Genomic DNA, 12269 nt, shown 5'->3' on the forward strand with positions numbered 1-12269 from the left:
CGATATGAATTGTGCAATCAACTTTCTGCATTGCTGTATAAAACAGACACATTCTCTCTCAGCGACAATACGCGTCGATCTGGGCGTCAGACAGCGTATGACTCCCACCCGCACATCTATACCCGCTATGTTGCTTGATCCACATGTACCCCATCGGACATGGTCCCATTACTTTCAGCTTCTTCTGTCTCTCCATCTCTTTTTGTCGCGCCTTCTCAACGGCTGCCAGTTCCTCATCACGGCGTCGCCTCTCGAGTTCCGCTGCGATACGTGCTTGCTCTCGGACACGGCGCTCCTCTTCATCGGCAGCTGCCTTCTCGGCACGGATGAACTCCTTAATCTGCTCTTCGTACTGTTGCTTCTCTTCTTGGAGTTGGCGGTATTCGTTTTCTTTGGCCACCATAGCGTGCTTGTCGCGCTCGAGCTGTTCCCATACTTCGTCGGAAACACCTGCGTCGCGCTTGACTTTGAAGATGGAGGCGAACGGGTCTTCAGGCTCTGTCGCGGGTTCAGGCTTCTTTTCCGTTGGCTTCTTCTCGTCTTCCGGTTTGTCCGTATTGGTGCCGGCTGTTGGTGGTGGGGCTGCGGTATTTTTCGAGGTGTTAGAGCCTTGCGCACTAGGCGGCGTCGGGTTCTGAGTCTGTGGTGGGGGCATGGGGCGGTTGGGCATTCGCTTTCCTGACCGGCTCGTGCCTGCTGCGGCATGCCGCCGTGAACGTTCGTCTATCATGTCTTCCATAGTACGGATGATAATAGGTTCAGTGAGTACGAGGCTAGTGATGGGAGGCACGGCCGTAGAGATGAGTGCTTGAAACATGCTCTTCGCGAGCGATTTAACGTCGCGAGCGTTGCCCCATGACTCCAGGACCGATAGCCTGCCAAAGAGGTCCAGTAGCTGCTGGCGTAGTTGCGATGATGGCGGATCGATGATCGAGAGATCGAGTGGCGCTTTCTTCTTCTTCTGCAGATCCGATAGTACTTTGACAAGGAGCTTCAGACATGTTTCTGGGTCGATATGCTTGAACATGACTGTTTCGGGAAAGCGACTGGTGAGCCCAGGATTCATGCTCATCAGTCGGTCAATATCCTTATCGTAGCCAGCCAGAATGACGACGAGCTTCTGCGCATATTTGGGTTTGGTGAGACAGTCGACTATCTCATCCATTGCTTCAGTCGCGAAATGGCCTTCCGCAAGACGATAGGCTTCATCGATAAAAAGAACTTTTCCCAGGGCTTTCTCCATGAGTTTCTGAACCTTCGGCCCAGTATGACCAATGTACTGGCCGATCAGGTCGGTAGCGGAGCATTCTTCCACTTTCGCCTGACTGAGAAAGCCCATGTCGTAGAAGATCTTGCCCATCTTTGCAGCCGTAGTAGTCTTGCCGGTACCTGGCGGACCCTTGAAGAGGAAGTTGAAAGGTATCTGCTCTCGAGGGTCCATTCCAAGAGCTTTCATGTTGGCAGCCGTGGTTTGGTAACCCTGGAACTGCTTGATCAGATCCTCGCACCCCACGACATCTTGGAATAGAGCCGAAACTTCAGTGGCTGCACGAGTACCGCGGTCGAAATCAGGATCAAAGTCGACGGCTTCGAAAGTGCCAAATTGCTTGACTTTGCCCGAGGATATGTGCTTCTGATGTAACGCCTTCGCGCGATCCAGGAGGATATCGACCTCGCCTGCGTTGCCGAAGTTTGGGCGATTGCGCGCGCGTTGAATGACCTCCATGGCGACCTAGATTGAAACGTGTCAGTGGTAATGCATCAAAATTGATATGCCATCTTACCTTCTTGGCTTGGTCTTTCGCATCAAATCCAATGCCCTTGAGCTTGAAGTCAAAGATCTGACGAATCTCAAAGTCATTGAAGTCCTCAAACACAAACGCAGATTCCAACGGGAACCGCCTCGCAAGGCCAGGATTGACATCTCGAAACATGTCTTCCATTTGGTCCTTGTATCCTAGTAGCAACACACATCGGTCTTCGCCTGCGGTGCTCTGAACTTCGGCAACGATGGTGTCAATGACTGCGGCCTTGAAAGGGTCGCCGCCGTTGGGACCGCTAGCTTTAGCAAGCATGTAAGCCTCATCGATGATGAGAACTTTACCGACTGTGGAAGCCAGAATGGCTTTGGTGTTGGCTTCTGAGCCTCCTATGACGTTCCCGACGAAGTCTGCTGGGTTCTTTACGATGACCTCGCCAAGCGAAAGAAGTCCAATGTCGGCCAGAACGCGACCGTAGAGTTTGGCTACGGTGGTCTTTCCAGTTCCTGGGGAACCGACGAAGCAACGGTTTAGTGAATACTGGATAATGGGCTTCTCCTTCAGCTCGAGCTGGTAGTTGGTTTGTATACCGTCGAGAAGTACTCGTACCGACTCTTTGACTGAGGCCAAGCCCGTGAGCTTCTGCAGCTTTGACCAGGCAGCATTATTCTTGAGAACTGACGAAGGCTCCGGACCAATCAGATCCTCCTTGGTAAGGAGATAGTCATCCGGCATCGTGCCGGCTTTTCTTGCTTTGCGCAGTCGCTTGGCCTGGCGTTCGGTAATCTGTGCAATCTTGTTTTGGACTTCGCGGGCGTTCCCGAAGCCATCACGGCCTCGACCACGACCAATGCGCCGCGCAACGATACGTACGTAAAGGCCTTTCATGCCGTCTTCAATCTTCATGCGTCCGGAGTACTTCTTGTCAATGTACTGGCAGAAGATTTGTTGTAGCTCGCGGTCTTCGTAGTCCTGGAACTCCATTCGGATTGGTATGCGGCTCGGAATGCCAGGGTTGTGGGAGAAGAAGGCTTCCATCTGCTTGTGGTAGCCTGCGAGAACAAAGACGACCTTGCCTGTCAAGTTCTCCATTTCTGCAAGCAGGTAGTCGAGCACCGCTTTGCCGCCGGGACTGTTTCCAGATACCAGTTGATACGCTTCATCGATGAAGAATACACCACCTCCAGCTTGGAGTATGTCATCAATGTGGGTCTTGCAAGCGGATACGCCGTCATTTGCAAGAGCTGATCCAGAACTCTCAATGAAGTGGCCACCAGGCAAAGCTCCTACCTCAACTAGGAACTTGGCGTAGTGCCTAGCCACAGTCGTCTTTCCTGTCCCAGGATTGCCTAGCAGGGCAGCACCGAAACGCTCCCCTTTAAGTGATACACCCTGACGTACGACCGTATCGACTTTGGCCTTGATCGCGAGGAACTGCTGCTTGACGGATTCAAGCCCTATCATAGGTACCAGAGAGTCGAGAGCTTCGTTTTCTGCACCCTCAAATTTCTTCTGCCATTCCCACTCATCTCTGGCTTCACTCTTGTCCCAATCAGGCTGGTCCTCGTCCGAATCCGACGACGTGGATTTGTCATTGGTCGGGGTATCGTTACGGTGATCAGTCGTTGTACTTGGCGCTGGTTTATCGCCCTGTTGTTTGGCAGTATCGGATGGTGGAACCGGCGTAGTAGTAGATGTCGAAGGTGCTGGCACTGGAGCGTTTTTTGATTTCTTGACCCTCTCCTGCAGGTTGCGAAGATCTTGCTTCTTCTGCTCCAGCGCTTGCTGGCGGTCTCTTTCCTCGGCCTGCTCTTTCAGAAGGCGCTTCTGGTGCTCCATCTCTTCCTCAATCTCGACTAAACGAGCGGCATATGCACGTTGTTTGGCCTCTCGTTGTTCGTCTAGCTCGTGGTCGCGTTGCCGCTTCTTTTCCTTGGCTCGCACTTCGGCTTCACATTTCCGACAGTGCGCTGGCGCCTTGTCATGGCACTTTCGAGTGGTCTTGTGCTTACTAGGGCATGTTGAGGAGATGATGACATTGCAATCCATTCGTGAATGGTCTTGCAACTGATGACATTGACGGGGACAAGCATGCAGTCCGCAGTTGAGTAGTTTGCCACATGGTTCAGAGCAGCCGCCGTCTGGACACACCGTATCGAATTGTTCTTTCTCGGTTAGAAGCGCGGTCTTTTCGGGATGCTGCTCGCATTTGACAGGAAAGCCGCCGTAGACATGGCCGTCTCGCTTCAGCTGGTCCATAAGCGGTACCCATACTTCCTTGCCTTTGCGACTGTTCATGAAAGTGTCTGCGTTGCCGATCATGATCAAACCGTTTCGCGCTCGTGATAGCAACACGTTGACTCGTTGAGGAGACGACATGAAGCCGATATCCCCAGCATCGTTACTGCGTGTGAGACATGCGATTACGATATCGCTCTCTTCACCTTGATAGTTGTCGATAGTTGAAATGCGAAGCTTGCGTTTGGAAATGTTCGCGCCAGCCGGCGTCATCAGACCCGCTTTGATGAGCTCGTAGGAATCCAGATCGTTTAAAATGGGGTCATTGTCCTTAGACAAAGTGTTCATCAACAGGTATAGTTGACCCAGGTAAGGTGTCAGCACCACAATGTCTTCCGTACCGTAGCCCTGCTGACCAAGGTACCGCACGCATTTCAGCACCATCTCAGCCTCGTACAAGTTTTCCTTGCTGGACTTAGCACCTCCATCGCGGCCGTCGGCAATCTGTACCGCGTTGAGCTCAGGGCGCGAATGTGACACGAATATAACGTTGCTTTGAAGACCACGTAAGTTCGGTCGACCTTGAGTCTTCTCTGCATCTTCCAATTCCGGATATGTGAGCGACCGAACGAGGGACGAGATCTCAGGGCGCATACGATGCTGCTTGCTGAGCGTGGTATGTGGAACTCCGCTGAGCACGAGACGTTCGAACAGAGAGACATTGAGATCGTAGCCATCTCCTTTCTCTAAAGTCAAGGCATAGCTGTTGACTTTTGGCCGCAGCTGTTTGTGATCGCCGATCAGGATGAGCTGCTTCGTGGTTGGGGTTAGAGCTGTAAGCACATGACTCTCCAGGATCTCTCCAGCTTCTTCCACCAGAACAATGCCTGGTGAGGCCTTGCGGATCTCTTCGGTGTACATAGCAGCTGCTGTGGTAGTGCATCCGATGATGCGTCTCTGACTGAGCACGTGAAAGTTCTTCTCGCGAAATAGTCGAACGACCTGGGCACAGCATTTGTTGTACTTGTTGGCAAGTGTGCTTATTTCGGTGACCCGCTCTTCAAGTATCGTCTTGTTCCACTGCGCCTGAAGTCCAAGACGGATCTGCGGCGGAACATTCCAAACGTGTGGATATGTTTGCATCGCATGACCAAGGAAGATGCCAGCGTCTTCTCCATTGACCCATCTCTTGACTAGGTAGTACTTGTCGATGCGTTTATTCTTTTTCCCCATAACTGTCATACCGTCTTTATTGTCGGGCACAACAAACGCATCGAAGTATTCTGAATCATCCGAGAACTCTAAGTAGTCCAGGAGCATCTGCTCATTGAGCCGCATAGACGTAAAAGATGTCATCCTCCTGACTAGTGCGTCATGGTAAGATTCCGCTTCCGACTTTTGGTCTTGAATCATGGTCCATGTTTGTCCCGTCATCTTGTAGTTATTTGGTTGTTCTCTGATGGTCAGTGCGCGAGTGTTGGCATTCGACTTTGATCCCAGCCGCACGATCGAACTAGCAGGGATGCCGGCCTTTTGGATATCTTCCAGGAATTGATCCAGAGCATGATTCGTGTAAGTGAGAATGAGCATCGTCTCATTGGTACGATCGTGCAATATCTTTGCGATGAGTGCTCCGATGAAACTTTTGCCTGTACCTGGTGGGCCTTGGATCAGACTGACTCTCTTTACTAGACCAGTCAACAGTGACTCTGCTTGGGCCTGGTCGAGCTTGATTGGATGAGTGCTTCCGATGATGTCTTGAAGGTCCTCTTCCCAGTGGTCGCGAATGGCGTTGACAGTCTTTGTCGGTTGGATGCCGGACGGGGTTTCTGCGGAGTTTGGCGTAAGACTGAGGAGCTGGTCTTCCAGTGGCAGTTCAGTCAGGTCCTGAAGACATTTCAGGACAGGCTCATACGCAAATACAGCAGTATCTACCTGCACAAAGCAAAGGTCAGATTGGAGCTTGCATGCCATCAGCACTTTGCCAAACGAGCTGGCGTCGGCCACTCGCAGCACTACAACAGCAGGTTGCTTCGCAAGGAGATCTTCATCACGGTCCACAGTTGCAAACGCAACAATGTTACCGTTGCTGATGAGACAGCCCAGTGACTGATGCTTCAGGACGTTCTTGTTGTCGGCGAGGAACTTCTTGCGGTTCGCGGGTTTGACGTTGCGCAGCTGAGGAACGTCGTCTGGACAAAGAAGCTGCAGCGCGCAAGGCTTGGGTTTCGCCTCTGGTCCGCAGTCGATACCGGCATATTGCAGGTGTTCGAGAACCACTTTACGACGACCTTTCTTCTGACCACTGGCAATCTGAAAGTCGTTACGTAGCTCCCCGAGAAGATCCTCGCGGAGTAAGCGAAATTGGTTATCAACATGGGTCAGACCGCGGCTCTCCGGGGTGACAGAGACGATGGAATCAGCGCGTCTGTAGAATGGATGCTCGGAAGATGCGAATTCGTCTGGCGTCGGTAAGAGCTTGATCTTGTGGATTTGCGCGAAGTCGTTGTCGTGTCGCCCACCTGGGCCGTCGACAGTCTGGTCGGATGTGCTGTCGAGGACATGCTTGATCTTATGCCCAATGTTGCGGATATCCAGCGAGTCTGAATCGATGAAAGATGCATTCTTAGTGACGCGTTCTGCGACATCTCGCACATCTGGAATGTCCTCAGAGCGACTGTATAGCAGCTCGAGTAGCAGCCACGCGAACGCGCGAGTGCCATCGCTGGAAAGCACGTGACCATCATGCGCGTTCACAAAGGTGTTCCAGAATGTAGGAGGCTGGACAATGTGTTCGAGGACGCGCTGTAGAAATTGGCCGCCGTAGAGTTGCTTGACAGGGGGCTGGGCCAGATGAGTGATGACGGCGGTTGCCCACCCGTTGAGGAACGCGCTATCCCCGGTGGTGCGGAAGGCAACGCCGACGGCCGCTAGCCCTGCCGAAGACGCGATCAGACACTCAACACACTTCGACGCGTCTTCTTGAGCACACAACGCCTCCAAAAATCGATTACTGTCGCCCGCCGTCTTGATTTCGCGACGACCATGGATGATAGCGTTGAAGAGCTTCGTCAACCCTGCGGCACGCTTCGCGGCGTCCTGGTCCGCCATGGATGAGGTTTGTATCGTGTAAGGTATCAACTGTTGAGAAAAGATTTATCAAGACAAGCTGATATCTGCCGCTATTCCATCGCTCTTCAGAGGGCGTTTGGTTCTTTTGAGCTTTCTGAATGGGTAGCCGGGAGGCCGCACCAAACCCCAGCGCATGCGCGATGATTCTCTGATAACGGGCTGTGCGAATGATTGGAAGAGACTCACACTTTGTTATGCGGCGAGGCATCAATCTTTGTCTGCCTGCATGTTCTGGTGAGCTCTGGACGAATTGAGGCCTACAGGCATGCGCTGTGCGACCTGCATGTTGAGCAAACAGCGCCACACGAACTCAGCCTTGTCTAGGCAGCATGCCATACTTGAAGCCGGCGTGTCGCTTTCCATCCAGCGCATAACTCAGCCTCGCAATTCACGATTTCGAAACTAGTCAGTACATTTCCGCAATATGGCTTCGTTTTCAGGCAGCGGCAGAGGTGGCTGGGCTCCACGCAGAGGGCGAGGCCGCGGAGGAAGAGCGCCTCACTTCGCAAAGAACAGAGAGCAGCCAAAACCGGATCTCCAGACACATCCGCTTGGAGACCCTGTGAAAGTGTTTCGCAGCTCCGATCTGAGTCTGAAACCAATCGACTCGGCGGAGATATCGAATTGCCAACATGTCGCGTCGTACAACTGGCTCAATGACGAGGTACCTACCATCGTCGTTCCAGGTAAGCTTTGTGCCTACATGGACGTTAGCCCGCCCACTTTGCACGTTTTCATCTTGCTGTAGTCTGCATACCAGATGGAGCTGACAGTTCTAGGTAAACCTCCTCGCTGGACACCACTCCAAGCCCCACAGCGTTTGAAAGAAGACGACGGACAGTACTTTCGCGACCCCAATGCTGCAAAGTATCCCGACTTCCCCATGGCACCCGTCGTACATGCTATTACAGAGACCGACCCCGAATTCGATGCTACGAACACCGATGTCTTCGCATGCGGAAGCACCCTTGGCAACCTCCTGCGCTTCGCTCGTGGTGTCGACAAAGCCTTTCGGTTTAACATCGAGGTCATTGGCGAGACTGTCTTCTTTGTACGGAAAGAGAACGACCCCAAAGAAGTTATCAAGGATATCAGAGGCTTTGGTCATACGTTTCCAGAAGCATACACCACATGGGAGCATAGTGTCAAGGGTTCTGAGACACACCAGCGCATCATACGATATGAGTTTGGCGGCTTGGAGTGTCTTGTACGCTTCGAAAGCGACGGCTACATTGATGACTCCCTAGCAGTCCGTGATGTCGCGCCCGCACAGACTGCTGGGGACCAAGATGAGCTTCTGCAAGCATTCCAGCAAGCAGCCATCGGCCGTTCGCCCAGCAACGCAATGGGTAAGCCGGAAGAGCTCAAGATCGAACACCGCGGATCTACAGTACCGCATCACTCCATCTTTGACCTGAAGACCCGCTCAGGCAAATACAAGAAACCCATCGACATGACCGACATCTACCCGGCGCTCTGGATGAAACAGATATCCAACTTCATCGTTGCCTACCACGACGGTTATGGCCTCTTCGAAGACATACAGGTACAAGATGTCAAGAGCGATGTGCGAGCCTGGGTCCGAGAGAATAGAGACGGTATCCGCCGCTTCGCAACACTCCTCAATGAGATCGTTGACATCGCCAAGAGCAGCACAAACAAGTTGCTCGAAGTGTATTGCCCCGGAGCGGATCGCCTAGAGATCCGAAAACAGTATGGGGACGGCGTACACGCCTTGCCTGCAGATTTGGTCGACAGGTGGGAGAAGACGGGGTTTAGTATTTCCTCTACTCAGGATGATGCTTCGGATGAGGACGATTACAATGATGGCGGTGTCGATATTGATGCGAGGTATGAGCTTGGCAGTGGCTGCGACGACGATTCAGGTTCTGAGCCAGACTACACTGCGTGTTCTGCTGACGACTGTGGGTACTGTGGGAAGTGCACGTACTAAGAATGGCCATCACATGGGTGTGCTTTTATTGTTTCCTCCCTAGCAACTAAAAACATCGACGTATTCTGCTCTAGCAAGACTTGCTTCAGTATGTCCCTGGTTTTCGTATATCTCTTCTTAGTAAGGCGACGAAGCTACATTGTCGGCACAGCCTGTTGTAAAGAACTCTAACTCTGATCGTAGTCGGCAAGACCTTCTGCGACGAACTCGGCTTTCTAGCACGATACCGTCTCTAGGTCAACGAGGAGAACAAGAAGCAGATCGGCAAGGATGCTGCCGTCATCTACCGGGACGAGCTGGTACCGAGGCTGCAGCATATACAGGATCTCAACTCAGCCCTGCACAGCTTCTTACAGAAAACCTGCGTCGTCCCTGCCAACGTCAGCAACTCAGAGCTAGAGAAATTCCAAGAGAAGGTTAAGGATCAAGAATATCTCTACCAAACAATTGCGATGCTCTCTACCCATGTGCAATCGATCAGAATGGAGTTGCAACATCTGGGCGCGCAAGTCGGGGCGGCCCTCCTTTTGACCGACTTCGATCAGGGATACTTCGCCCAGTGGGATATTGACAATCGAACCCCATACCCGCTCACAGCCGCCATTACTAATGCCAGGCGAGACATCGCCCATATTCCAGGCGTAAACAATGTCTACGACGAGTGAGATGTTGACTTCAACGAGAAAGATGTGAAGATTCCTGTGGAAGATAAGCCCTCAAGCCACAATCTTATTCGGATGCTTCATGACATCGTCCCGATGTTGAAGACAGACGGCAGAGAGATGACACGCCGTTCATACAACAAGATGCCAAAGAAAGAGGTGGAAAACACAGATGAGGGTAATATGATGGACGGAGAAATGTCCGACCACGAGTCGTTGGAGCCGAAGCTCAAGTACACGACGGGACGTCATGCAAAGAAGTACGAGACCTTGAAGGCAAAGGCGAAGTTTTATTTCGTGCTCCATATGATCAAGAACGGGGAGAAGCGAACCCGCGGATCAAAGACTATCCATGCCTATCACATGGTCCCCCACTTTGCGGTCATGCATACCGACTCAAAATACACCTCATCCCAATGCGCTTGGCGCGGCAAGACGACACATCTCTTCGGCTTTGGAGCTGGGTTCGTCGCCTATATCGCCAGAAATCTAAGAGCTCCACCCGCAGCCATGTTCCTTCGCTTTGAAGTTGTCGAGCAGGTGCTAGCCAAGTCGATACAAGATCAAGAACAAAAAGACATCACGCTTCTTGACTTCTACATCACAATTTTTAACGTCCACACTACATCCAGTTTTACACTTCGTCGCTTCGATACATGCGCCTACAGCATACATCCACATACTATACTCTCACTTGCGCGCGCCATGGGTAACCGAGACTCCGACAACACCGCTACGAGTAGTCCGACTCTACATACGAATGCAACGTCTTCTGCAAACGCACCTCCTATGACCAGGGCAACGCCTCTCAGCACTTCGATTGAGCGACCTCGTGGGGCATACGATCATTTGGGCTATCTAAGATAGACAACGAAGCTAAAAGAAGACTCTGGTGGTTGTGATTTCACTCTGGGGTTCCCGTTCGTCTGGGTAGTGAAGTCATGAGGGCCACTATCTGCGTCGGAAGACAAGGGGCACGGTCCATTGCGTTGTAAGACTCAAGGCTGCAGTGTGGCGTGATTTTGAATAGCCCCATGTGTTCTCTCCACCCTGGATATACTTAAGGACTTGCAGATTTTGACTGACACCTTACACGCACTCCACGACTCTCAACCACATCGCTTCAGATCAAGGAACGCCATCATCATGGCCAGCAAGCATTCGACTGCCCTTAACGCCCTCACTAAGGCGCATCCTAGAGTCCCCTTACCACTATCGGGCGGCGACTCGAAGCCGGCAGATCCGCGCAAACATTCCCTCGTCACTTTACCCGCCGAGCTTCGGAATAAGATTTTTGGATTTCTTGTAGAGTTCTCCGAGCCCATCAAGGTCACCTTCCGTCGACATTTCGAATATAGCTCCGAGCGCATAAGCTTCTCTCTCGGACCAGAACATGAGCTTCAGAAGAGCTTGCTTCTGACATGTCGAAGTATCTACTCGGATGTGGCCTCAGCTTTCTATAGCAACAACGCATTCTTCATAGCCCCAAACAGCTACCTAGGATCACAGCGCAATGAGACGACTGTGACTGAAGCTGCTGTCTTGTTCTTCCAGGGATTGGGATCGCAGGTTCATTGGGTTCGCAGGATTATCCTCGATGTTGCAGTTATCAGCTCGGGTCCACGCGTCTTTATGTGTGCAATTCCGTACAGACACCACGTTCTTGAGGTCGGTATACTTTTGGGATTCCTCTGGCACCACCGTCTCGCTGTCGAGATTGCCTACAATCAAGATCAAGCCCCTTCGTGGATAGTCGAAGTTTGTAATACTGCAGCGATGACCCATATCACGCGGTGTATCCTCGAAGGTCAACTGATGCTAAAGGCATCTCGCAGTCAGATACTTGCGGTCGGAATCAAGTGGGACGGTTCTGGGGGTATGTTCCGTTTAGGCAAACGGCCGCCTTCTTGTGCACTCCGGTTTGTGCTCGATCGTGAGCAACAAATCTATAGCTTTTCCGTTGACGATAGCGGACGGCACCTTACCTCGACGAAGCCGACACCTCCTACCTTGCTTAGTCTCCCCGTCTACCCCGTACTCTCTAAGATATTTTCGGAGGTTGTCAATCATCAGGAAGAAACTTGGATCGATCTCGACAACAGCAATAGGCTGCCACTTACTTTCGCCCACGCCAACAGGCGACTGTATGCGACTTATCGGGAATGCTTGCTACGAGCCGGGTCGTACGCATTGCACCTACACTCGCAGAAGAAGCGCAGTACGTTCACTAACTTCAGTAAACTTCATCATATCTTACGTCATAAATTTACTCTTCCCAAGGACATACTTTACCCACACCAAACTGACGACAGGCCTTTGCGGTGGTCAACAAACTCTTGGATGGTGGATGACTCTCAAGAGTTCAGGGTTGTGCTGGAGTTCGACCTAGCAAACCCGACCGCCTTGGAAGACCTGCGCATCAGCGTGCTGCCCTTGCTCTTGGAGACATCTTCACGATGGGGTGATCGCACTGTTACGATCCGTTCATTAGCCTCGACACCGGATGGCCATTCCCTTTTCGTC

At 52.1% G+C, this 12269-nt stretch overlaps 2 protein-coding genes across 2 annotated transcripts; one reads left to right on the forward strand and one right to left on the reverse strand.

Annotated features, from left to right (window-relative positions):
- Positions 1 to 58: 58 nt before the first annotated feature.
- Positions 59 to 7109, reverse strand: J4E78_008754 (uncharacterized protein; the record flags this gene model as incomplete). The annotated part of the gene is made up of 2 exons (XM_049369354.1): positions 59 to 1732; positions 1785 to 7109. 2 exons carry the CDS (start codon positions 7107 to 7109, stop codon positions 59 to 61), a joined length of 6999 nt encoding a protein of 2332 aa, XP_049219055.1.
- A 445-nt stretch (positions 7110 to 7554) lies between these two features.
- On the forward strand, positions 7555 to 9749 carry J4E78_008755 (uncharacterized protein; the record flags this gene model as incomplete). The annotated part of the gene is made up of 4 exons (XM_049369355.1): positions 7555 to 7816; positions 7910 to 8981; positions 9029 to 9038; positions 9321 to 9749. The coding sequence occupies 4 exons, from the start codon at positions 7555 to 7557 to the stop codon at positions 9747 to 9749; spliced, it is 1773 nt and encodes a 590-aa protein (XP_049219056.1).
- Between the last annotated feature and the right edge of the window lie 2520 nt (positions 9750 to 12269).

The sequence above is a fragment of the Alternaria triticimaculans genome, assembly GCF_023758025.1.
Source record: "Alternaria triticimaculans strain BMP 0046 chromosome Unknown scaffold_16, whole genome shotgun sequence".
NCBI lineage: Eukaryota > Fungi > Ascomycota > Dothideomycetes > Pleosporales > Pleosporaceae > Alternaria > Alternaria triticimaculans.